Here is a 27,418-nt window from a genome sequence, read left to right as displayed (position 1 = left end):
CCGGTGGGCCCCTGAGCAAGGTGGGCCCCTAGTCTCCCACCCCCTGCACAAGTGGCACATAACACAGTAGACTTACTGCACTACATACATATATTTAATGTACAGCACCTCAACCAGCCTATGTTAATATAAAAAAAACTTGTTTATTTATTATATTTGAATGTATCCATTCGGCGGGCCCCCAAAATAAATTTTACTGGTGGGCCCTTGGCACCCCAGTTTGACACTGCGCATATGGATGGAATTAGAATACTCTAGGCAGGAAAACCAAACCAAAGGAATTCCTTTGTCTAGATACATGACGTCCCCTCTGTAGCCATCTAGCTTTTATAAAAAAATATTTGAAACCTGAGTATATCCAAAATTTTATTATATTTAATTAATCCTACTATATCTGTCACAAGGGTATCAAGAGCCACGTCTGACTCCGTTATAACCGGGGTCAGGAAGTCGCAGCGGGTGGCTGCGCGCTTTATATCTAAAGATCACGGTGTTTCTTAGTTATTGTTTTCTGTGTTTGCCTTGCTATCCTTTTTGTCTCTCTCAGGGATCCGTAGCTTCTCCTCCTCAGCTGTTTCTTGTCTGCCACTCCCTACCTCCTTATATTCTCCCCTCACACTTCTCTAGTTGCCAGTTATAGAGCTTCCTGCCTGGACATCTATACTGACCCACTGGAGTGGTGAATCCTGCTTGTCGTTCCTGAGTGCTACCCTCCGGATCCCTGTTTGGCTTATTGTTGTCTCTTGTTGTCGCCCACCTGGGAATATATGTTGAGTCTGTGTTGTCTGTCCTCCCCTTGGTGTTTTCCCTTAGAGTTAGTGGTGCGGACTAGTGTTCCCATCGCCCTGCTCACTACCTAGGGCTCAGCTCAGGGAAAGCCAGGGTTTAGGCACGTGATCGGCGTACGGGTGAGGAACCCGTCTAGGGACGTCAGGGCAGCCAGGTGCCAGCCGCCAGGTGAGTCAGGGGTCACCATCTTCCCTCTCACTTGGGCAGGGCCTTCCTCGTTCCCTCCCTCTGTGTCACGTATGTGATAGCCACGCCGACCGTGATATTATAACTGGCCCTTACTTTTTGAGAAAAAAAAATAATATTTTTTTTTTAAATTGTTTTTTTTTTTTTCTCTCTCTCTACTTAGAATCCAATATGGATCCTATTGATGCCTTGGCAGAACAGCTTCAAAGCCTGTCTTTGGAGGTGGCAGGATTGAAGGCGTCTGTTCTCCAACAACAGCAGCAAATGCAGCAGACCGCACCCCCAGCGGTTGCTATGGGTAACCAGGTTGTCACTGAACCCAAGGTTGCTCTTCCCGACAGATTTTCTGGGGGAAGGGACAAATTTGCAACGTTCCGTGAGGCCTGCAAATTATATTTTAAGTTGCGCCCTTACTCCTCAGGTCATGAAGAACAGCGGGTAGGGATTGTCATTTCCCTGCTTCAGGGGGATCCGCAATCCTGGGCGTTCTCGTTACCCCCTGGTTCTCAGGCTCTTCGGTCAGTGGAGGGATTTTTTGGGGCTTTGGGTCTCATATATGATGACCCTGACCGAGTCGCCCTGGCTGAGTCGAAGTTACGGAGACTCCTACAGGGAGATCGGTCAGCAGAGGAATATTGCTCAGAGTTCCGTAGGTGGGCTACGGATACTCAGTGGAACGACCCGGCTCTCAGGAGTCAGTTCTGCTCTGGGTTATCTGAAAGGGTTAAGGATGCACTGGCGCTGTATGAGACCCCCCTTTCCCTTGATGCTGTTATGTCCCTCTCTATCAGAATAGATAGACGTCTTAGGGAGAGATCGAAAATTCCGGAGCAATTGGTTACCTCTCCCAAGCAACAGTCAGCCTGTACTGACTTAGATGAGCCTATGCAGCTAGGCGGAACTTCTCGTCAGGTCCGTCCTCCCAAGGTTCGCCGTAGGGGGGGGGCTTGTTTTTTCTGTGGGGGGAGGGGTCATTTCATTAATGTCTGTCCCTCCTTTCTCAAAAACAAAAGACCGTAGGAAAACTACTAACCCCGGGCTGTGCGGAGGATGTCAGCCGGGGGGTATACGTTTCCTCCATACGAACATCTCAATTTGTGTTACCAGCGGTCATTGTTTTTGGTGTTAAGACGGAGTCTATTTCTGTTTTTCTAGACAGTGGAGCAGGGGTAAACTTGATTGATGCCCATTTTGCCCGCACTATGGGTTTGTCTCTCTGTACGCTGCAGAGACCTATTCCCGTATTCGCTATAGATTCTGCTCCTCTGTCTCAGAGAAACCTCACCCACATTGTTCGTAATTTACACCTTCGGGTAGGGGACCACCATAATGAGTGTCTTGCATGTTACGTTCTGGAGGGCCTTCCCTCTCCGGTGGTATTGGGTCCGGTTGGTGGCGCACAATCCAGTGGTGGATTGGCAGGCCAGGGAGATATTGGAGTGGAGTGAGCATTGCAGAGGGAATTGCTTAAATAACAATTGCTTAATCGCCTCCATAGCTTCCCTATCTACATTTGTTTCGGACTTTGAGGACGTTTTTTCTGAAAAGGGTTGTCAGAAACTACCACCTCATCGTCCTTATGATTGCCCGGTTAACCTGATTCCCGGGGCAAAATTACCCAAATCCAGGTTGTATAATCTTTCGGGTCCCGAGAGACAAGCCATGAAAGATTATATCTCCGAGAGCCTGGCTAAGGGACACATCAGACCCTCTTCTTCACCCGTGGCTGCAGGGTTTTTCTTTGTTAAAAAGAAAGATGGGGGCCTGCGTCCTTGCTTAGATTTCCGTGAGTTAAACCAGATAACCATCCGTGACCCATACCCTCTTCCTCTCATTCCTGACCTTTTTAATCAGATTGCGGGTGCTAAGTGGTTCTCCAAACTTGATCTTAGGGGGGCCTACAATCTGATTCGTATCAGGGAAGGGGATGAGTGGAAGACAGCTTTTAACACCCCTGAGGGGCATTATGAAAATCTAGTTATGCCTTTCGGTCTGACCAATGCCCCTGCTGTCTTCCAACATTTCGTTAATGATATTTTTAGTCATCTCATTGGCAGGTTTGTAGTCATTTACCTAGATGATATCTTAATTTATTCGGCTGATCTGAAAATACATGAGGTGCATGTCAGGCAAGTACTGCAGGTCCTATGGACGAATAAATTATATGCGAAAATTTAAAAATGTGTCTTCGCTGTTCAGGAATTACAGTTCCTGGGATATCTATTATCTGCTTCAGGTTTCCGCATGGATCCTGGGAAGGTCCAGGCAATTTTAGATTGGGATCTTCCTGAGAAACTTAAAGCCCTACAACGGTTTTTGGGTTTCGCTAATTTCTATAGAAAGTTCATTAAAAATTATTCAGTGATCGTTAAACCCCTTACCGACATGACTAGGAAGGGGACGGATTTTTCCAAATGGTCTGACGCCGCTAAAGATGCATTTTCCTCTCTAAAGGAGAGGTTTACCTCGGCACCTGTTCTAATTCAACCTGATGTCTCCCAGCCTTTTATTGTCGAGGTAGATGCGTCAGAGGTGGGAGTGGGAGCTGTATTGTCTCAGGGTCCGTCTCCTGGCAAATGGCGTCCTTGCGCTTTCTTTTCCAAAAAATTATCTTCTGCGGAGAGGAATTATGATATTGGAAATAGGGAACTGTTGGCGATTAAACTGGCGCTTGAAGAGTGGCGTCACTTCTTAGAGGGAGCAATCCACCCCGTCACGGTGATTACGGATCACAAGAACCTTCTGTACCTAGAATCGGCTAAACGTCTCACCCCTAGACAAGCTAGGTGGTCGCTATTCTTTACCAGATTTAACTTTGTAATCACCTATCGTCCTGGGGCAAAAAATACCAAGGCAGACGCATTATCTCGTAGTTTCCCTGGAGGGGGTAATGTTTGTGATCCGGTACCTATTTTACAAAGAGGAGTGGTTGTCTCTGCTGTACACTCTGTTCTAGAGGGAAAGGTGTTAGAGGCTCATGGGGACGCCCCAGCCTCTTGTCCCTCAGAGAAATTGTTTGTACCGTTAAACCTGCGTCTTGAATTATTAAAAGAACATCATAATTCGGCACTTGCTGGACACCCGGGTAGTAAAGCAACCTTGGAGCTTTTATCTCGTCGTTTTTGGTGGCCAAGGTTGCGTCAGGATGTAATGGATTTCGTGTCTACTTGTTCTACTTGTGCACGCGCGAAAGTCTCTCATACACGTCCAGCAGGGTCTTTATTGCCACTTTTCATCCCCAATAGGCCATGGACACATCTGTCAATGGATTTCATCACTGACTTACCGTTGTCGGCGGGTAAAACAGTTATCTTGGTAGTAGTAGACAGGTTTAGCAAAATGGTACACTTTATTGTGCTACCCGCACTTCCTAATGATAAAACTCTCGCTCAGGTGTTTATCAGTGAAATCGTGAAGCTTCACGGGGTCCCTTCCGATGTGGTTTCGGATCGGGGAACCCAGTTTATTTCTAAGTTTTGGAAGGCTTTTTGTTCCCGTTTGGGGGTTCACTTGTCCTTTTCCTCAGCCTTCCATCCTCAGTCGAATGGACAGACTGAGCGTACCAACCAAAACCTAGAAACATATTTAAGGTGTTTTGTGTCTGAAAACCAAGAGTTGTGGTCATCATATTTACCGTTAGCTGAGTTTGCCATAAATAATCATTATCAGGAGTCCACTGGCAAGTCACCATTCCTTGGTGCATACGGTTTTCATCCCCAATTTTGTACTTTCAAAGAGGGGGGGTCTTCTGGGGTTCCCGAAGAGGAAAGGTTTTCTTCATCTCTTTCATCGGTATGGCAGAAGGTGCAAGTTAACTTGAAAAAGATGAGTGGTAAATATAAATGCATGGCCGATAAGAAACGGTCGCCAGGTCCGGACCTAGGAGTGAATGACTATGTGTGGTTGTCTACTAGGAATATTAAGTTGAAGGTTCCCTCTTGGAAACTGGGTCCTAGGTTCATTGGTCCCTATAAAATAGTAGCCGTCATTAACCCTGTGGCCTTTCGCCTGGAGCTACCTCAGACTTTTAAGATCCATAACGTCTTCCATAAATCGTTACTCAAGAAGTATGTTCCACCTCTAGAACCATCGCCGCTGCCACCTCCTCCTGTTATTGTGGATGGTAATCTGGAGTTTCAAATAGCCAGAATTGTTGATTCTCGTCGGGTCCGCCGCTCTCTTCAGTATCTGGTGCATTGGAGGGGTTACGGTCCCGAGGAAAGAATGTGGGTTCCAGCGTCAGAGGTAAACGCCAACAGGTTAATTCAGACTTTCCATGCCTCTCATCCGGAGAGACCTGGTCCTGAGTGTCCGGAGGCCCCTCGTGAAAGGGGGGGGTACTGTCACGAGGGTATCAAGAGCCACGTCTGACTCCGTTATACCCGGGGTCAGGAAGTCGCAGCGGGTGGCTGCGCGCTTTATATCTAAAGATCACGGTGTTTCTTAGTTATTGTTTTCTGTGTTTGCCTTGCTATCCTTTTTGTCTCTCTCAGGGATCCGTAGCTTCTCCTCCTCAGCTGTTTCTTGTCTGCCACTCCCTACCTCCTTATATTCTCCCCTCACACTTCTCTAGTTGCCAGTTATAGAGCTTCCTGCCTGGACATCTATACTGACCCACTGGAGTGGTTAATCCTGGTTGTTGTTCCTGTGTGCTACCCTCCGGATCCCTGTTTGGCTTATTGTTGTCTCTTGTTGTCGCCCACCTGGGATTATATGTTGAGTCTGTGTTGTCTGTCCTCCCCTTGGTGTTTTCCCTTAGAGTTAGTGGTGCGGACTAGTGTTCCCATCGCCCTGCTCACTACCTAGGGCTCAGCTCAGGGAAAGCCAGGGCTTTAGGCACGTGATCGGCGTACGGGTGAGGAACCCGTCTAGGGACGTCAGGGCAGCCAGGTGCCAGCCGCCAGGTGAGTCAGGGGTCACCATCTTCCCTCTCACTTGGGCAGGGCCTTCCTCGTTCCCTCCCTCTGTGTCACGTATGTGATAGCCACGCCGACCGTGATAATATCATAAGTATTTGAAGTCACTAAATCATTCCAAAATTATCTTGCATGCACCACATGGGAGAGTTTCTGGCCTCAGGACGTAACTTTTTTTTTTCAATTGTTACAACTATAGTCTAATAGGGCTGCCATTCTGATTTTATCAACCCCCAAAAATATGATAAAAAAAATAAAATCACAAATTTGTGGAACACGCTTACTTTCTTTACTGCTTTAAGCTAAGCGCTGTTCATACCTTGTTACATACTGTACTGTATAATTTCATCTGAAAGTATAAAAAAATTCCTTCCTACTGAACTTGTGTTGTAATTTGCGATAATACGGCCTATGTTATATGCATTATGAAGAACTAGAGTTGGTCCAATAAGGAATTGTTGTGATTCTCTTTTCTCTGTTGTGTAAAAGCTGGACTGGTCTTTTAAGAGATTTCAATCCACACTCCCTACAACCTATAGCAAATAAAATGCTAGGTTTCAATGCCAAATGAATCCTTTCTATGCGCTGTGGGGATTCGCTCTGGTAGGCAAAACAAAACGACATTTTCCAGTCTTAGTTTTAGTTCACACAAAGGAAAGTCCACAGAACAAAAAAAAAAATCACCTTATCGATGGTACAATCTCCAGTGATCCCCAACAGGCTTTAGGAGGCCTGTTTCCCCAGCGTGCGGCTCTCAGCCCTCTAGCACGGCACCATGCCTCAGATCTCAAAACAGAGACACCTTGCTGCTGAGCCCAGCTAGGTGTTGTCAAAACCCGAACCGGCACTTAAAATCCAGTCCGGTGTTTGACCCCACCTGGCTGCAAATCAGGCCAGCAGCACACGCTGGGAGGAAAATACCTGTCCTCCCACACCATACCCTTCACTGTGTCACAGCGCACATCAAATAAAAATTACTAACAGGCTGATCAAGATTTTACCTTTCAGGTCTTCAGTGTCAGTTTTCTCAAATGTTCAAGTCAAGCTATAAAAGGTCTTGGTAAAGCACCTCTCAAAGCACGCAGAAGGTACAGAAATGTACACTACCACAGTGCAGACCAATATACTGCCCCAGCAGAACCAAATACCACGGTGAAGCACAATGTACTGCCCCAGCAGAACCCAATACTACAGCGCAAAACAAAATACTTCCCCATTGGAACCAAATGCCACAGTGCAGCAGAAAATATTGCTGCCCTGGCTGCCATTCAGGAGGGCCCGTGTGACTGCCAGCCAGGTGTATAAGTACCTGTTGCCCCTACCATTAACGCTGAGAACATCAGATTATTATGCTCCAACCCATGGCCATGAGGAGGGATTGGGCAGCTCCCTGGGCATCAGCCCATCGGAAAATTTCCCTGAAGGGTCTATGGCCAATCCGACCTTGATGCTGGATGAACGATTTCAGCCCAGGTCCATTCACTTGAAAGGGACTAAGCTGAACTTAAGCCATGTAACCAATGAGCCTGAGATCACTGGCCTATTAAGAGGTCGCGGCACTTACCAGAGTGCCGCAGCCTCCTGAAACAGCTGATTGGTGGGAGTCTGGGTGCTGAACCCCAACTTGTGCCAAGGATAGTCTATCAATATCAGAATCTCCAAAAAAAACAAAAAAAACTTTAACATATATATTCCAAATGATCTGAACACGCATACAACTTGTTGTTTTTAAAAAACGGAACATAGGGGGTCTTTTATTAAAAAATCTCAGCCACTATATGGTGTATTAAAGGCGCAGATTTTGTTGCAAAGGGGTTTTGAACAAAATCTGCCTCTTTTCCCCGCTCACGCCACTTTTCCAAGGTGGTGGAAAAAAGGGAAGAGGGTGGGCCGGACGGCCCGTCTCACTTTTTATTTTTTATGCCAGTGGAAAATGGATTTAAACTAAGCCAGCAAGGGAGCTGGCATAGTTTAAACCATGCCGTACAGCTTGTGGCACCAAGTGCCAAAGTTATGTAGAGGCCTGCACCTCTACATAACTTTGGGGCATCTGGGCCCAGCGCATGGGGATTAAGACCAGCATAAATCGCCAGTCTTAATAAATTACATCCATTGTCTTAAAAATAGAAAAAAGTTATCTCCTGTATATGACCACCTAAAGAACTCAACTGGTGTCATGAGAATGTAGTATTAGGGCGTGTTCACATCTGTGTTGACTTTTCCCTTATTCTGCTCTGTTAGTGGAACAGAAAAACATGGATCCGTTAAACAGATTGAATGAAGGATACAAACAGAACGCCTTCCATTTCTGTCATTCACTGACTATAAAAAAAAGAGAAATGTTCAGAAATGTTCATTTAGTTATATGTCTGTTATTTTTGGATTTGTTTTTTCTTGCACTAAAAATAATGGAAACCTACATGAGCAGACACTGGGGGTCATTTATTATAGTGGCTTGCGCCTGTTTTTGTCTAATTTTTCCTCGTTTGGACAGACTAAGGCCCATTGCAGACAAGAGTGTCCGGAATAGGCCCCTTTCACACGAGCGAGTATTCCGCGCGGGTGCAATGAGTGATGCGAATTCATTGCGCCCGCACGGAATCCGGACCCATTCATTTCAATGGGGCTGTGTACATGAGTGCATCACTTGTGCGTTGCGTGAAAATCACAGCATGTTCTATATTCTGTGATTTTCACGCAACGCTGGCCCCATAGAAGGATGGTTGCTAAGAGATGTTGTTTGTATACCTTCAGTTTTTTATCACGCGCGTGCAAAACGCATTAAGTCGCATTGCACCCGCGCGAGAAAAACTGAACAACTGAACGCGATCACAGGCAAATCGTCCATTTTTCACTGAACTCATTCGCAACGCATCCAAACCTAATCCGGACACGCTCGTCTGCAAGGGGCCTAATTGTTTAAGCCGCATTTACTAATCATGCTGCTCCTGCTTTGGAGTCTTTTTAGACTCGTTAGATTTCATGGTGTGGATGAATTTTTTGGGTATGGCTAATTTAAGTAAGAATTTGGCGAAAAAATTTGTCTTATTTTTACTCCACTCCAGGGGTAGCGTAGTTTTGTTAGTCTATGACATGTGTGGCCCTGCGACAATTTTATTTAAAAAGTTGCATCTTCTGCTAGACATTCAACTTTTCTTTAAAACATAAAACGTGTAGGTATATGGCTGCAACTTTTTAATATGTGTTTTTTCGCTAAACATTTGAGCCTAATTTGTGAGCCGACCAACGAGTTGTCTAATTGCACAGGACCCACCTGAGCCCTGATGAATAGAAAGACACCTCGCCTTATTCATCCCCTGCTGGGCGACTCCTTGTATATACTATGCTATATAATAACAGGCTAATCAACTGCGCCTGTCTAATCGCATTGTCGGAAAAACAGACGCACATGATAAATGACCCCCACTAACTGTGCGTAACAGATGCTAAAAAGCCCCCGTGTAAAACAATGGGGATCAACACTTTTCTTTTTCGTTCTCTTGCTCCTCTGACGGGACGGAAAACTCAATGCCGACATGAACACGCCCTTACTCGGGAAAGGAACTGTAATATTCCAGACACCTTGCTGGTTCTTTATTTTGCTATTAGTGCAGTAACTTTATCTGTCTCATTAATTTAGATTAACAGAGACTGAGAAGAGTAATTTAGTATTCACAGGGTTTTAGTAAGTAGACAACTTCCCGCAGTTTCTCCACAATTCTCACTCCAGTAATCTGCTGATTAGTCCTTTCCCACTTTGAGAACTGTTTTATCGGTGAACTTTATCTGCATCCTGGTCCCTGAGCCTAAACGACTGCATTTTAAAGCTCAGTCAAATGGAGCCGTGTGCTCCACCCGACACAAGCACCTGCTTAATTCATAGCACCTGCAATAGAAATAGCAGAAACTGATACAACAGGTGAATATGAACAGAAAATAAATATACTATATAGACATATATTCTTTTTTTTAACATTACTCTTTTTCTTTTATTAAAGTTTTACATCCAACAAATATGTAGCAGCTTCACATTTGTTACAGCAGTAATAAAGATATATCATCTTTCGTTATCATATGATTATCTTCACATTACATATTTAAACTGTCACATAGAAACATATAAGAAGAGAAACATAAACAAAACAAAATTAAAGTAAGGCCTCATGCACACGACCGTTTTTCGGGTCCGCATCCGAGCCGCAGTTTTTGCAGCTCGGGTGCGGACCCATTCACTTTAATGGGGCCGCAAAAGATGCGGACAGCACTCCGTGTGCTGTCCGCATCCGTTGCTCCGTTGCGAGGCCCCGCAAAAAACTATAGCATGTCCTATTCTTGTCTGTTTTGCGAACAAGAATAGGCATTTCTACAATGGGCCGCCCATTCCGTTCTGCAAATTGCTGAAGGCACACGGAAGGCTTCCATTTTTTTGCGGATCCCCGGTTTGTGGACCGCAAAAAAACGTCACGGTCGTGCGCATGAGGCCTTATAAACCTTTCAAGTATCAAGTATGGTCCGAGTTTGTAGGGAGAATGCTATATTTCACCTAATTCCGACAACTGTTCAAGATCGAGAGTCAGAGGGAATATCTGAGATTTCCCTTTCCATTTGTGAGATCCATTCAGGGCTCTCACCAGCGGTCCAAAACGGATCAGTTTTGCCCTAATGCATTCTGTATGGAAAAGGATCTGTTCAGAATGCCTCAGTTTGCCTCCATTCCGCTTTGGAGGCGGACACCAAAATGCTGCTTGCAGCGTTTTGGTGTCCATCTGACAAAACTGAACCAAACGGATCTGTCCTGACACACAATGTACGTCAATGGGGATGGATCTATTTTCTATGACACAATCTGGCACAATAGAAAACGGATCCGTCCTCCATTGACTTTCAATGGCGTTCAAGACGGATCCGTTTTGGCTATGTTAAAGATAATACAAACGGATCCGTTCTGAACGGATGCAGACGGTTGTATTATCTGAACGGATCCGTCTGTGCAGATCCATGACGGATCCGCACTAAACGCGAGTGTGAAAGTATAAGACTTCTCTTCTATTTTCATCATCCTCGTCCCTTTAGTAGTCTTGGCATAAAAATACGTCCAGCTATGTCGGAGAGGTTTTTTGGGTGTGCTTCCTCCATAGGTCCCACGAGACTTTAAATGCCTCATATCTGTTTAGTTTGATTGCGATCATTTCCTCCATAGAGTGATTATATTGTAAAAAATTAATCAGCTTGGTCATTGAAGGAGGATGGGGGTCCTTCCTTTTTTTAATAATTGCTGTCCTTGCAGCTAATAGAATGTGACCTATCAGTGTTCGAGCCCTTCTTGGGATTGTATCTATTCCAATCAAGCATAATGCTAATTGGGGTGTTCTGAGAGGGAACACACCCGTAACCTCTCCGATAAAATGAAACACGTCAGACCAAAATCTACCGATCACTGAACAATCCCACCACACATGGAAAATTGATCCCACATTGTATATATTATCCAAAGTTACAGCTGTTTCAATATACTGTCTGTGCTACTGGAATACTTAAAAACCTCTATTTCAGATTTACTGCATTACTACAATTAAATTTACTGGCACACCAAAAGTATAACCTTAGGTAGGATTCAGGGTTGATAAAAATCTAAATAATATACCATATATCCAGGCTTTGCTCACATTGAAGTGAATGGGAGCAGCACTGCAGTGACCAGTTCTGTCCACTACACAATGGAGCAGAGCGGTTGTAGTTCCGGCATCGAAGCTACTGCAGAACAGCTGATCGGTGGGTGTACAGGTCATCAGACCCCTGCCAATCAGATATCGATGACCTATCCTGAGGATAGGCCATCAATATTAAAATCTTAGACCATTGTGTCCACTACACAATGGACAGAGCTGTTGTAGTTCCGGTATTGAAGCTACTGCAGAACAGCTGATCGGTGGGTGTACAAGGCGTCAGATCCCTGCCATTCAGATATTGATGACCTATCCTGAGGACAGGCCATCAATATTAAAATCCCAGAAAACCCCTTTAAGGGGGGTCTCTGGGAGTTCACACTTATGACCAATCCTCTGGACAGGTCATCAGTATCTGATCTGTGGGGGACAATCAGATATCGATGACCTATCCTGAGGAAAGATCATCAGTGTAAAACTCCTGGCTAAAACCTTTAAAGGCCCTTTTACTTGGGCTAGTGATGGGTTGGAAGAATGTTCACTCCGGACAACTGGCCCAAGTAAACTGGCTGAAAAAAGAAAAGACAAAAGAGCAAACACTTGTTTCTTGTTTGATTGCGTCTTTCATTTGGACATTAAAATCGTTGGTTGTCTGGATGTGCTCCTGGAATGGAGCTGTTTGCAAAAGGAGTGAGTTGCTTTTTTTCTTTATTTGAAATACAATTAGTCATTAATTAATTTTGGGTTGAGGGTTACATGGTAATGAATACATCTAAACAGCAAGTAGTTTCTTCTTTAAAGTGGTTGTCCTCCCCCCATGGCCCCTAATTTGCTATGCCAAAAGAAGAACACTTATCTATTCAGCGGCACTTTCCTTCTAGCGCCGAGGTCCCATCCCCGCTGCTTCAGTACCCTTGTAGACTGCTGCAGCGGTACAAATGACCATGGTTGGGGCATCACACATCTGGTCCACTCCACAGAAGACAAGAAGCAGCAGGGATGGGACCATTAGTGCTGGTGAATAGGTAAGTGGTTTTCTTTCTTTATGCAGAGCAGATTTGGGCCATAACTACAACTGTGGCAGGCAGGGTCGGACTGGACCACGAGAGTACAAGACGATCTTCTTATGGGCCCAGGCTCTGAAGCCATAGTGGGCTCCAAACGTCCAAGAGAAAAATCCCATTTGGAGCTGCCTTTGGATCCCATCACTTGGGTGTATTTCACCTATTATGCTACTTTCACAGCCTGGTGAAATTCTCTGGATCTTTCGCTGCAGCATGCTGACAAATGTCTGCCAGACCCATTTAGTATAATGGGGTCGGGGCGGAGATCCGTACACATCCTGGCAGACAATGTGGAGGATTGGACGGACACAAACCGCTGCATGGTGCGGTTTGTGTCCGGATGATTCCCGGCTATGTCTACTGGAACAGCCAGATGAAAAATGTAACACCAGAGGTGTTAAACTAGTCTTAGACTTTATTGATGATATATGGCTTGAGCACCAAAAATAAATTTCCTCTGGTGGGCCCAAGGAACCCCAGTCCAACACTGGTGGTGGGGGTCTGACAATTACTTTAGATTGTAGATTGTAAACCCTCGAGGGCAGGGTCCTCTCTCCTTCTATACCAATCTATTAGTCATTAAGCTCATGTTTATTGTACTTTCTGTCTTTATTGTCTCATGTTATGTACTTAAATGCTTTATTCATATGCCTTAAGATAGGCAAAAAAATAACCTGAATGGTGGGAAAATGCCTTTAATTATCATACTAATGGCTGAACACTGCAGGCATACCTTGAGGAAACATCTATAACGTCATGTCATGATGCCATATCTGCTTTACCAGTCTCCCAACCACTGTACCCATCAGCCAATAAGTGTAGGACACATCCAGGACAGAGAGCCAGGCCGGGTGTGTCCCCTGCATATCTGAGCTAGACAAACAATAGCAATCTAAAGCTAAGGGAAAGGTGTGTTGGGGGCAGTTCTTGAGCTGATCTCTGGGTTGGGTCAGTCGGCTCCAGGGATCAGGACATCCTGGTTCTAAAGCTGACGTTGATTTCTGGCAACCTGGGTATAAATAGGTCCTCATCTCCAAGCTTACAGCACTGATCCTCCAGGTGGTCTCCTGACACTGACAGAGAAAGTACAGAACCTCAGGTGAGTGGCTGCAAGAAGCCTGCACAGGTAACCTTCTGCAGAGAGCAAGAATTATCCTCGTCTCTTCTGCACTCACTTATTTTGTTGCACTCTTTATTATATGAGGTGTATATTAATAGGTGTCTATCTACATGAACATACCTATCTGCAGGACATAAATTAGTCATCATAACTAATTGGCTACATAATTTACTCTACATAATGATTACAGCCGCAACCATGATGTGGTTGATTCTCCAGAATTTAGATAAGTATTGGCTTTTAGGTTAAAAATCTACATTATATTGTTTTTTGCATTTTTTCACTACATTGACATCTGATGCAGATTCTGTCAGGTCTGACTTGAAAAACAGCACTCCATCAAAAGGATGGACCTCATTGTAAGTCAACGAGGACCATCCAGCGGCAGTGCTAATCACATACTGTAGGTTTTTGTGGTGGTTTTTTCAGCAAAAGACAGAAGTGGGTTGGAAGAGAATGAAAAATGTAACTTGTAACCTCTCCTTCCTAATGGATTCAGTTCTTACTTTGCCTTAAAAAAAAATGCCCCAAAAACCCAAGTGTGAACCCACCCTGATGGGTACAGCTTTGCATCATGCTTTCCCCTTTAAATGGAAACCGCCACGTCTAGGTGAACACAGACAGAGAAAAGATCTCTAATAATACAAGTAGGATCTCCACTGCTTTTTGACTTCTACTTCTAAAAAAGTGACCAATGCAGATTCTTTAGTTCAAAATAGCATATTATATCAGCTGAATTTGTATTGCTATATGAATTCTCTAAAGGGTCCAGCCTAGTATAAAACACTCAGGATTTGGACTTCTAAAAAAAAAAATAGGAAATCCTAGTAGGTTCTAAAATGCATACATATGAATAATAATCTTTATGTATATAGCACCCACATGTTCCGCAGTGCTTTACAATGACTTTTGGGGGGCATTCACACGACCGTATGTATTTTGCAGTCTGCAAACCACAGATCTGCAAAACCCATTGTCACAATGCCTTTTCTTGTCCGCAAAACGGACAAGAATAGGACATGTTCTATGTGATGTATGGACATGCGTCTTTTTTTTTTTTAAATGGGTCCGTGTGCGATCCGCAAAAAATATGGACCAAAATACGGTCATGTGCATGGGGGCCTTACAATCAAACAAGCATTTATATGGCGTCAACAGGTTCCGCTGTGCTGTACAAAGACTGCATTCACTAACATCTCTGCCCATGATGGGGCAACTACATGTATGTACGGTGATCAATAAATCGAGATCCCATCTCAGTGGTTCATACCCATGCTGATTAATAGTCAGTAGAATGATAGGATATTGATAAATCCATCGCACTGCGCATTGTTTGCATATTGTACATGTCATAAACTGTTGTTTGCTCAGTAATGTTACGTGCTCTAATCCGGTTTTTGTTCACTGAGCATTATACTTTCCCTTACAGACACCATGCAGACCAACCTGTTTGTTTGTTGCCTCCTTCTCCTCTGCTCAGCGTTGGGAGAGGCGGCTACAAGAAAGCCAAAAAAGCAGCCAGTACCAGATGCCGGCAGCACAGCCAAAGCTGAACCCGAAGCAGAAGCCTCTGCTCCACAAGTCAAAACCCTTGCAAGAGGCGAGTGTCTATGTAGTACAATGAATTATAATTTATTATTTTGTTCTACTATGTATTGCAAAGGTGATAGGAGCGAGACAATGTGAACCTTCAAAGCCCAGTCCTATCAATATCAAGACTCTTAGAGAGCTGAGGCTAATACAATTCATTCTCAACCCCAGTGCCCAGCAGGCATTACTAATGGTGGTTCTTCTTTGCAGGCTGGGGTGACAGCATTGAGTGGATTCAGACCTATGAAGAAGCTTTGGCCAAGTCTAGGGAACTGTAAGTACATGCCTTATAAGATGAAATAAAACAAAGCAGAAAATGCAGAACCAATTCATTTTGTACAGAAAAAAAATTAGATTTGGTTCATAGTGACAATGCAAAGGTTAGCACTGTGCTTAGGAGCAACGGAATATTACATATAGGAGATAAGCTCCCCATTTCTGGTCCAGCGGGAGTCGAATATTCTAAATTGACATTGCTTTTGCCCACGTATTTTATGTAATTATTTATATCACATACCGGTGATCGTTTTCAGCATTTTGAAATCAGAATAAAATAGTAATGATATGTTATGTTAAAGAGGTTTTACGGGCTAACAATGCTACGCATCAATATCAGGTTGGTGGGGGTCCGACTCCCGGCACGCCCACTGATGAGCTGTTACCTGCAGCTGCTGGCACCAGAACTACCACTGAGAGTGGAAGAGGAAGCACAGCGCCGTTCAAAGTGTAGTGGCCATACTGGGTTACTGCAGCTCTGTTCCATTCATTTTAATGGGAGCTGGCCTGCAGTAACCTGACATGGCCACTACACTTTGAACAGCGCTGTGCCTCCTCTTCCACTTTCAGTGGTAGTTCTGGTGAAGGTAACAGCTGATAGGTAGCGTGCCAGGAGTGAAAACCCCAGCGATCTGATATTGATGACCTATCCTGATAATGTCATCAATATCATTAGCAAAGAAAACCCCTTTAATAATGTATTCAGTATTCTATATATATCCTATACTAAATATATAAGTATTTTCCCCTAAATTTACTTGTCCAATTCCCTCTGCAGAAGAAAACCCCTTATGGTGATTCATCACTTGGAAGACTGTCCCTTCAGCCAAGGTAAACCTGATTCCAGTAGAGGGATTGTAAAGAAGATTGCTATAGTTAAAAGGTCCAGGAACTTTCTGCCTGGAAACTATGAAATAAGCTGCTGTTGACAGATCCTGGCAGATTATGCCTTCTGTAACTTTATACATCCTGCAGGTTATCTAATTAATATGTCCAGGATTATGTTTTGAATATCTAAGTTTTGCTGTTTAAAGTTTTTTTTTGAGATTCTGATACTAATGGCCTATCCTTAGGATAAGTCATCAACATCAGATTGGCGGGGGGGGGGGGTCCGGCACTCTGCACCCCCGCCAATCAGCTGTTTGAGGAGGCTGCTGTGCTTATCGCAGCTTACCAAGCACAGCGCCATCCACTGGATAGTGGCCATGCTTGGTACTACAGATCAGGCCTACTCACTTGAATGGGACTGAGCTGCGCCTGGGCCACATGACCGATGAATGTGAAGTCACTGGCCAAGAAAGAGGCCACAGACTTCACCCGAGCATCGCAGCCTCTTCAAACAGCTGATCCTGGGTGTCGAACTCCCACCAATCTGAAATCGATGACCTAAACTGTGGATAGGTTATCAATATCAGAATCTCAGAAAACCCCTGAACAGCAGATCTGGTACCAGCAGCTTATTAAAGGCTTGTCCAAATTCAAACTGCGAGTGCAGCTGAATCAAGGAGATCTAAGGTGTCCTGTTGCTGGGATGTAAGGAAGTTTAGTATTTTTGTACATGTTGACCATTCAAATGAATGGCCGTCCATGTAATAAATGGCTGGTCTGGTCTGTCAGAACTGTTCTTTCTTAGTGACTTTCCATTTTGGCTTATAGAAGCCCACCTTTCATATATCCCTATGCCTAATCAATTATAATAGTCTCCCAAATTGTGAGAAATCTTTCTGATCATTAACGAGACAGACTTTATGCTCAATAACAATCAGTGGCCTACATAGAGAAGTAAGGGCCCGATAGCAAGGATCAAACCAGGACCCCCCACAGGACAGAAGGGGTAACGCCTAAACCCCTTTCAGTGACCCCTGCTCTGCCTCATTTGCTAAAAGTTGTTCCTTTAGAAGTTTAGAGGGTAGAGTCCTGACCAAGTTTCCCCCCCCTAGTAGAAGAGGAGATGATCCCAACTGGGCCCCCACTTGCCCTGGGCCCCATAGCAGTCACATGGTCTGCCGCTATGGTAGTTACACCCCTGATAACAATGATGTGTCCAGTTTGGGGAGTATATATAGAACCATTTCATCTACATTTAAACGCAGTTTACATTTTTGAATCCAGCGTCTGGATCTGAACACTTTTGTAATTGCATGTAATTAAAAATTTAGTATAGCCGCCGTGTTGGTCAATAAAATATATCTGTACAGCGCCACCTGCTGTTTGCTCATTTCCTTATTTCTTGTCCACCTCACTGAGGTGGTCACGCACGCTCAGATTAAATCTCCTGCTGCCACCACCAGCCATTACAGGGAGAGAGCTGCAGCAGAATGGACACGGCCCCTGAGTCGTGGCCACGGCCCCCGAGATGGACACGGCCCCCGAGATGGCCACGGCCCCTGAGATGGCCACGGCCCCTGAGATGGACACATGCTAGTTGAGCAATTGAAGCAATGAATTAGGAGATCTCTGAGTCCATGTGAGATACAGGGCTGGTTCTAAGCTTGCTTGATTCTCATGTACTATATGATATCTGATTTCTAATCTTTACATCACTGTATGACCCCTTTAACCTATAGCGCACGCTGGGCACACTGCAGCCTCTTGTACATATTAAAGCTTTTCCTATATTGCTTTTTAGCAAGACCCTTACGATTTCTCTCTCCCATGTAGAACTGAAGAAAGCTTTTGCTGCTGATGTTATGGCACAGAAATTGGCACAAGAGGATTTTGTCATGTTAAACGTTGTGGTAAGTCTATGGTTTTTCCTCTACTATGTATCACATAATGAAGAGCCTTATGTAGCCCTGGTACATGATATAATGCTGTATGCCAGAATGAACCCGGTGGTAAACATTTTGAGAACCATGAGGCATCACATAGTAAGGCCAAATGCACATGGCCGTGGAACACGGTCGTGAGCGGTCCGTGGTATCCCGGCCTGGCATCCTGCTGAGAGCAGGAGCGCACGGCGTCATTGGTTGCTATGACGCCGTGCGCTTCATGCCGCCGCTGCACTATGATCTATACCAGTGTATTACTATAGTGCAGCGGCGGCATGAAGCGCACAGCGTCATAGCAACCAACGACGCTGTGCGCTCCTGCTCTCAGCAGGATGCCAGGCCGGGATACCACGGACCGCTCACGTCCGTGTTCCACGGCCATGTGCATTCGGCCTAATGCACATTCACATACCACAGTTACACCATATAAATTTGATTAGGGCTGTATTCAGACATACCTATAAGACCTGGACGTCCTCTAATTCTAGTGATCTGCACCTAGATAATCATGTACCCTGGTCCCGTATATGCTCATGTAGATCTCTGTCTCTACAGCACCCCGTGGCCGATGAGAACCAGTCTCCAGATGGATTCTATGTACCCAGAGTCATGTTTGTGGGTGAGTTTTATTAAGCAACGAATCATTTACTAATACTTTACGGGCGATTCTAAGGCTACTTTCACACTTGCGGCAGAGTGATCCGGGCAAGCAGTTCTGTCGCCGGCAAAACGTATGCCAACTGATGGCATTTGTAAGGCCTCCTGCACACGACCGTATGGCTTTTTCAGTGTTTTGCAGTCCGTTTTTGATGGATACGTTGTGTTTCCGTTCCGTTTTTCCGTATGGCATATACAGTATACAGTAATTTCATAGAAGAAATTTGGCTGGGCATACAATTTTCAATAGATGGTTCCAACATGATTCAGACATGCGGAGTACATTCCGTATGCGTTCCGTTTTTTTTGCGGACCCATTGACTTGAATGGAGCCACGGAACGTGATTTACGGGCAATAATAGGACATGTTCTATCTTCCAACAGAACGGAAAAACGGAAACGGAATGCATACGGAGTACATTTGCGAAACCATTGAAATGAATTGTTCCGTATACGGAACGCAAAAAATGGCCCGTAAACAAAAAAAAACAAAAAACGCTCGTGTGCAGGAGGCCTAAGATTGATCAGGATCCTGATTCGTCTTACAAATGCATTGAATTGCTGGATCCGTCTTTCCGGTGTCATCCAGAAAAACGAATCCGGCATTTATTTTAAAAAAAAATTTTTTGCGGTCTTCCTATGGAAAAAAATTCCGGCATTCAGGCAAGTATTCCGTTTTTTGGGCCGGAGATAAAACCGTAGCATGCCGCGGTATTATCTCAGTCCTGATCAGTCAAAAAGACTGAACTGAAGACATCCTGAACGGATTACTCTCCATTCAGAATGCATGGGGATATGCCTGATCAGTTCGTTTCCGGTATTGAACCCCTAGGACGGAACTCAGTGCCGGAAAAGAAAAACGCTAGTGTGAAAGTACCCCAAGTCTTGACTATTGTACTTTCTGTAATGCAGATCCATCAATGACCGTCAGGACAGATCTTGCAGGAAGATACTCAAACAGACTGTACGCCTACGAAGCTGGCGATATTCCAGAGTGTGAGTATTATACAATATATACTGTATCTCCAAAGGAAAAAAAACAGGTTTAACAAGTGGAAATTCCTGTTTTAACCGCAAAACCTCCAGTGAAAGGATATTAACAATGTGTTGCGGACAGCCCTAGTATGGCGGGGGCGGTCATCGGCTGACTGCAGTGGGTCTGAATTCCAAGTGCCCCAGAAAAAAATCTGATTTTCTCGGGGAAAGCTGCCGCTAGTCAGTCATTTCTGTAATATTTGATAGTAAGCCTTCAGAGTGGCCATTTATGCAAGTTTGCCATTGCAAATGAGACTTCTTTTTAGGGGCTGTGGCTCATAGAGGGGACTGGGGGAACACCCTTGGTGTCTTTTTGATACCCTAATAGAACATATAGAAAGGGTTTTCCCATCAGGACACCTTTATTTTGTCTTTAAAGAGGACCTGTCGGCACACAATGCCGTGCAATCCGAGTGGATTTACACCAAAATGTATAAATTACACGTTTTACTGAATCTTTCCCCATAAAACTCTCATCAATCTGCTCAGCTCCTCCTGTTCTATACCATGCTGCATCAATGCCACGGTTAGAGATAGATGATAGATATTATTCAGAAAATAACAATCCTGGAGAATCTTTTTTTTCTCACTCTGTACTGCGCCATTTCTCGGTTATTCTTCCTAGCCGTCTATGAATAAACTGCCAACTGGGCGTTACAATTCTCCTTTTGTGTGTGCCACTGATTGGACATGAAGTCTGCGGGGGACACACTCCCAGCACCCAGCTGTCAGTGTATATTCATAAGTTTGTAGGAGGAATAGAGCCCCGTGTCCGTGCTCAAATCTGTGAGCAGGTGGTCCGTGATGCGTCCGTGAAAGATCCGTGTGTCCGTGTTTTGCTGTCAGTGTTTTACTGAACAGCTGAAAAATTATTTTCTAAGAATCTCTTCTGTGCTAAAAAAAAACCTTACCTACGGACCGAGCTAAAACACTGATGTGTGAATTCACACATTTAAAATGAATAGGGACGTGTGTTGTCCGTGGAGAACACGTACATCACACGTCCGAGAAACACTGACGTGTGAATGAGGCTTAACAGAGGAATGACACATGTTCCGGAACTGTTATTGCATGGGGAATGCAAGTACTGTATACTAAAACAGACATGTCAGGAGAGCTGACGGGTCCACTTTAATCCGACCGTGTCAGTTGCAGTTTTTAGAAAGAAGTGTTTGTGAAGTTATGTTGTAATAACTGTAAGTATACTTCTCTAAGTACATTTTTTTAAAGTAAAGTTTTTTTTTAATTATGATTGTATGTATTAATTTAATATATATGTGCATTACGCCTCTTGCACACGACCGTATGGCTTTTTCAGTATTTTGCGGTCCGCAAAAAACACGGATGACGTCCGTGTGCATTCCGTTTTTTTGCGGAACAGAACAGCTGGCCCTGATAGAACAGTACTATCCTTGTTCGTTATGCGGACAATAAAAGGACATGTTGTATCTTTAAACGGAACAGAAAAACAGAAATACAGAAACGGAAGGCATACGAAGTACCTTCCGTTTTTTTTTTGGCGGATCTATTGAAAAGAATGGTTCCTTATACGGAACGCAAAAAACGTTCCTGTGCAAGAGGCCTTATTGTGGGGAACGCTGCTGTTACAACATTGCAATTTCCCTGTTCAGGGATTAATAGTTTATCTTCTTCTTCTTCTTAACCCACAGTGGTCACAAACATGAAGAAAGCTAAAATCCTCCTGCACACCGAATTGTGAGTGTCTGACCACAGAGGAGATCCTCCAGTGCAGCAATGGTGACCGTGATGCACTGAACGCCCCCAATCACACAGGACTATTGTAGCTCCCAGAAAAAGAAGCAGCAGCGAACATTCCGATTCCTCCTGCGGTTACCGTTTCCTACCTTTTGTATAGGCTACAGCTCGTGTCTGTTGGCGCCTCTCACTGCTCCTTCTGTCTTTAAACTTTGGTTCCACGCTCAGCTAAAAATTCATGCCATTCTGCTCAATCATCATTCCTTTTTACACTGCACCGTGCAAACATAAGAAACCGCCTTTTGGTCGATAATGGTATTCTTGGTAGACGATGAATACATTAGCAGTGAGTAGGTAGTGGCGTTATCAGGAGATCCTAATATATTACCGTTACCCTGCTAATAATGAGCTCACTGTGGTCTTTCCTCTTCTCTTTTAATATATTTTATTGCCCAATTTGTTCCTCAACTTTCACACAGTCCACACTGAAAAGGCGAGAGATCCTCACAGCTTTCTCTTTGTCCATGTTCTATCCAGGTCACCTTTGTAACTGTATACATTTTCTATAAAATATTTACTATGTATTTGTAACAAATAAACAGTTTTTATCCCAACAATTGTGTTGACTAATCACTTATTTCGGTAATATTTGTCAGGACGAGGTCACTGTGTTTGGTGCTTATAGGGGCAATACAGTTAGGCCTCATTCACACGACATTTCCGTTTTTTGCAGTCCGCAAAACACGGATGGCGTCCATGTGCATTCCGCAATTTGCGGAACGGCACGGACAGCCCTTAATATAACTGCCTATTCTTGTCCGCAAAGCGCGGACAAGAATAGGACAGGTTATATTTTTTTTTGCGGGGCCACGGAACGGAGCAACGGATGCGGACAGCACACGGAGTGCTGTCCCTGCTGCCTCTGGTGGCAGCTCATGTCACCCGTGAAGAAAAGAATTGGGGGGAGGGGGACTTTTATTATTTGAGATTGTTTTCATGTCACTGTTAAGTCAGGATTTGCATTGTGTGGTTGCACCAAATTTATGAAATGGCGCAGTTTTCAAGTACTGCAACTGCATTTTGTAGCAGGATGCCACTTTTATTGCAACATTTCTAAGGGTCGCAGAACAATAAATGTGCCATAATCCAGGTCTAATCTCACTTTTTAACCTTAGGCCTCATTCACACGACCGTTGTTTGGGTCTGCATCCGAGCCGCATTTTTTGCAGCTTGTTATCTTCAATGGGGCCTCAAAAGATGCAGATAGCAATCCGTGTGCTGTCCACATCCGTTGCTCCGTTCCGTGGACCGCAAAAAAATATAACATGTCCTATTCTTGTCCGTTTGCGGACAAGAAAGCATTTCTATAATGGGCAGCCAGTTCCGTTCCAAAAATTGTGAAGCGGACACAGGCAGCATCCGTGTTTTGTGTGCATGTGGCATTAAACAAAGACCACTGGTCTATGGCGTGGCTCCAAAATGTCACAGAAAACACTGCAATCTGCCTGTCGTGCATCATTTTTACACCAAAAACCAGATGTATCTGATTTGCTAAATGGGTGTTTAAATTCGCCATGTTCGAAACCCGCTTTCCTTCAACATCAGCTGTCAGCGTATAGTGGCGAGAGAGAAGGCGCTCATAGGGTAAGTATGTAAGACATCTCAATCCCTAAAGGGATGTTTGTGTGCTCACCAGTATTATAGTGGTGAGTGTGTTGGAAATGTAGGATTCATAGGTGGAGATGATGAGATTGTTGCAGCCAGTGCCAACGCGTTTAGATGGAATCCTCTGGACAAAAGGTTGCCACCCAGTCAGAAGAACATCACAAGAACAGGAGGGTGAGTAGCGGAGGTGTACCTGATGGGTTCCAAATAACACAACTAGTTGAGGCAAGCGCAGGGAACAACCAGCAAATGGATAAAAGAAGCCTTATTGTTGTGTCATTTTCAAAATAGACGTGTTTCGGGGTTCCGGGACCCCTTTATCAAGTCTTTTGGATGGATGAATGGATGGATATGATAGGTGCTGGTATTGCACTATTCCTATTGCAAGGTGGTCGGTGGTAAAGGCCTCTGTACACGCTGCACGGCGTGATGGATGGCAGTGCAGATACTGAGTGCGAGCCTAAACTAGTTGAGTTGTTTAGGACCCATCGGGTACACCTCCCCTATTTACCCTCCTGTTCTCATCAGCTGTCAGGTCAACATTTCTCTTAGGGTGGGTTCCGTTATGGCTTTCCATTATAACATAATCCATAAGACGAAAGGACGGATCCGTTCTTCTGCCCATAGACTTGTATTATGACGGAATGCAAAACGGAAGCCTTTCAAAAGGCATTCCGTTTGCTTTCCGTCCTAATAGAAGTCTATGGGAATCAAAACGGATCAGTCTATTTCCCGTAATGCAAGACAGAAAACAAAGTCCTGTCGACAGGACTTTGTTTTCAGTCTTGCATTACGGGAAGTAGACGGATCCGTTATGCTTTCCCATAGACTTCTATTAGGACGGAAAGCAAACAGAATGCCTTTTTAAAGGCTTCCGTTTTGCATTCTGTCTGGGCATTCCGTTATAACCATGTTAAAACGGAAAGACATAACGGAATCCCTGACGCTGGTGTGAACCCACCTTTACCAGTATAAGCATCTTAAAGGGGTTGTCCAGTTTTTGCTTTTTTTTTTTTTATATGTACCCCCTAGCCATACTCCCCTGATCCCCGCTGCTTGGATCTGGTCCCTGTTTGTTTGACTTCCTGCATGGATGGGGGTCAATGTGTTCCTTTGCAGCCAATGATTGGCCTCCGCTGTGAAGTATCCCCTAAGCGGCATGTCACTCAACAGTAACATGCCATTAGGGGACATGTCACTGCTGAGATCAGTCACTGGCTGCAGAGGGACACGTGACCCTGGCCATGCAAGTCACAGACGGGGGCTGAAAGTCCAGTGAAGACCGCCCAGGAGCTGGAATCAACTGGAGGGGACCAAGTGAGTGTAGATTTCTCCACAGGTCCTGTTGGCTAGGGGGCAAATTTAAGAGAAAAAAAAAAAGGATTGGACAACCCCTTTAATATATTCATATGCTGCAGCTTTCTAGCAGAAATGGGGATTTTAAAAATCCATGTGCCTGCCATCAATATAACAACCATTCAGATGACTGGAACTGATTTTTAGTTGCAGAAATTTCTATAACTAATCTATAACATGTGAATATACTCTAAGTGTCAAAGGTCACCAGACAACCCTATTTTCCCAATACATTCTATGTGTATTACACACATGCAAATTCCTAATAATGTAGATATAGTTATAATAAGACATGATGGCAGGAGTGCAAATACAGCAGTCACGCCTTGGCACTGGAGACAGCCTAAAGGCCTAGAAGACTGCAGTGTTATACATGGTACCTGGGGACCTCGTTACAGACATTGCATTGTGGCCCAGAAGCCTAAATTTATACCATTTGACCAATTCTCCTCCTTAAAATACAGATACTGGCTGTATGCATCCTGTTTTCTCGGTCCCCATTATATTATTAATTTCATGCAGCAACACCATCTTCTTTCACTCTGGCTAAGGCTAGGTTCACACCTGAGTGTTTTACAGCGCGTTCCTACGCGCTGTAAAACGCTCAACAGGCAAGAACCAATGATTCCCTATGGGCATAGTTCTCACCTGAGCGTTACGCCCCAAGAAGTACAGGAGCTTCTTTGGGGCGTATTGTCGCGCGTTCCCGCCCATAGACTTCAGCGGGAACGCGCCTAAATGGGCGTTTGTTTGCTCATTTAAAAACGCGCGTACGTACGCTGCGATTATATATGAAGGGGCCCCACGCACATAACTGGCTTTGTGTGTAAAGTATTTTACTACTGTCTGAAACAATCTCTCTCCTATTGATAAAATGGCCAGCCTCTGTACTCACTTTCACGATGAATGCACTGCAGCGAGCGGCAGCGAGCTGGCCGGCCGGCGCGTGACTGACGTCACTTAGTAACGCTCCTGCTTCCTGAATTAAGTGGGAGGAGCGTTACTAAGTGACGTCAGTCACGCGCCGGCCGGCCCGCTCGCTGCCGCTCGCTGCAGTGCATTCATAGTGAAAGGGAGTACAGAGGCTGGCCATTTTATCAATAGGAGAGAGATTGTTTCAGACAGTAGTAAAATACTTTACACACAAAGCAAGTTATGTGCGCAGTTTAGGACACATGAGGGGACACATAGGGCCATGAGGGGGACCAGAATAAGATGCTATATGTGTGTCTTATGCTGGCCCCCCTCATGGCCCTATGTGTCATAGCACACATCCCCTATAACAGCGTCATCCACAGGTCCCCCATAAGTGTCCTCCACAGGTCCCCCATAACACTGTCCTCCACAGAGCCCCCATAACAGTATCCTCCACAGATCCCCCATAACAGTGTCCTCCACAGATCCCCCATAACAGCGTCATCCACAGATCCCCCACATAACAGCGTCATCCACAGATCCCCCACAACAGTGCCATCCACAGATCTCCCACAACAGTGCATCATCCACAGATCCCCCACAACAGTGCCATCCACAGATCCCCCATAACAGTGCATCATCCACAGATCCCCCATAACAGTGCATCATCCACAGATCCCCCATAACCGTGCATCATCCACAGATCCCCCATAACCATGTCATACCCAGCCGCGTCAGCTACACAGGAAATAGCTCCGCAGGAAGTCTCTTTTCATTGGACACCTCAAGGCAGTTTTTCATTGGATGCCTCTGTTGTCAATCACACAAACGCGCGTATTACGAGCGTTTCCTAAATACAAAAACGCCCCAAAATACGCCTCAAAAACGCCTGAAAAAAACGCCTGCAAAATGCGCATACCCAATACGCTCAGGTGTGAACCCAGCCTAATAGTTGAATAGGAATCTCTTCTATTAGTCCACAATGTTCTGATATATAGTCTGGAACACCTTCCCAATTAAAATATACCTTTTAATAATAATCTATTAAAACCTGGCCTACAGCCGGACCACAAATACAAGGAAGGTCGACAAACAATACAAACACTGTCATACAGTGGCAAAAAGGTATATAGAAAGTGGCTACAGTTACACCTATATAGGAGATAACAATAGACGTATATAAAGGACTGGTGAGCAAACCGCCACATGAAGTACTCTATGTGTGAGACACAACTGTGGACCAATAAACATAGAAAACAATATAATATAGTTCACTGATGACCTTATTAACGTGGGTTCACATAATACATGTTCCGTGAAAATTCACGGTTAGCTGAAATACTAGATATGTATCTCCTGACTATAAAAACATTGTGGAACCACTATAGACAGGTTAATTGGTTACTCACGGTTTGCTGAATTACCAGAAAAAATGGAATAAGATGGTTAGTTCAGATATCAATAGGTGTAGTGCTCCATGGAGATCTAGTGCTGGTGGAGGAAGCGTTCAGATGATTATTTAGCACTAATGATAATCGTTGTGGTCTGTAGGTTGTAATAACAGGAGTACAGCTCAAAACTGTGATATCCAATAGTGGGAGAGACAATCCTATCCTACAAAAATCCCTTCGTGACCCTAAACAGACTCAGCCCTGGGACACCCCTTGAAGGTAGAGGTTCCCCGTCCTCGTGCCTA

At 44.6% G+C, this 27,418-nt stretch overlaps 1 protein-coding gene across 1 annotated transcript; it reads left to right on the top strand.

Annotated features, from left to right (window-relative positions):
* The first annotated feature begins 13,563 nt into the window (after positions 1-13,563).
* On the top strand, positions 13,564-22,400 carry LOC121007831 (anterior gradient protein 2-like). The gene is made up of 8 exons (XM_040440070.1): positions 13,564-13,720; positions 15,171-15,341; positions 15,542-15,605; positions 16,386-16,438; positions 18,269-18,345; positions 18,934-18,997; positions 19,948-20,031; positions 21,741-22,400. The coding sequence occupies exons 2-8, from the start codon at positions 15,176-15,178 to the stop codon at positions 21,788-21,790; spliced, it is 558 nt and encodes a 185-aa protein (XP_040296004.1). The 5' UTR covers positions 13,564-13,720; positions 15,171-15,175; the 3' UTR covers positions 21,791-22,400.
* The last annotated feature ends 5,018 nt before the right edge of the window (positions 22,401-27,418 follow it).

This window comes from Bufo bufo, chromosome 7 (assembly GCF_905171765.1).
Source record: "Bufo bufo chromosome 7, aBufBuf1.1, whole genome shotgun sequence".
In the NCBI taxonomy this organism is placed as follows: Eukaryota; Metazoa; Chordata; class Amphibia; order Anura; family Bufonidae; genus Bufo; species Bufo bufo.
Note: the sequence above shows the minus strand (reverse complement) of the source record. Positions and strands in the feature narration are given on the sequence as shown.

What these genes read in the sequence shown, in the direction of transcription:
- LOC121007831 (XM_040440070.1), top strand. Translation starts at nt 15,176, where the DNA reads ATGCAGACCAACCTGTTTGTTTGTTGCCTCCTTCTCCTCTGCTCAGCG. An exon ending in ACCCAGAGTCATGTTTGTGG is followed by an intron (nt 18,998 to 19,947) that starts GTGAGTTTTATT and finishes TCTGTAATGCAG; the next exon opens with ATCCATCAATGACCGTCAGG. An exon ending in AGCTGGCGATATTCCAGAGT is followed by an intron (nt 20,032 to 21,740) that starts GTGAGTATTATA and finishes CTTAACCCACAG; the next exon opens with TGGTCACAAACATGAAGAAA.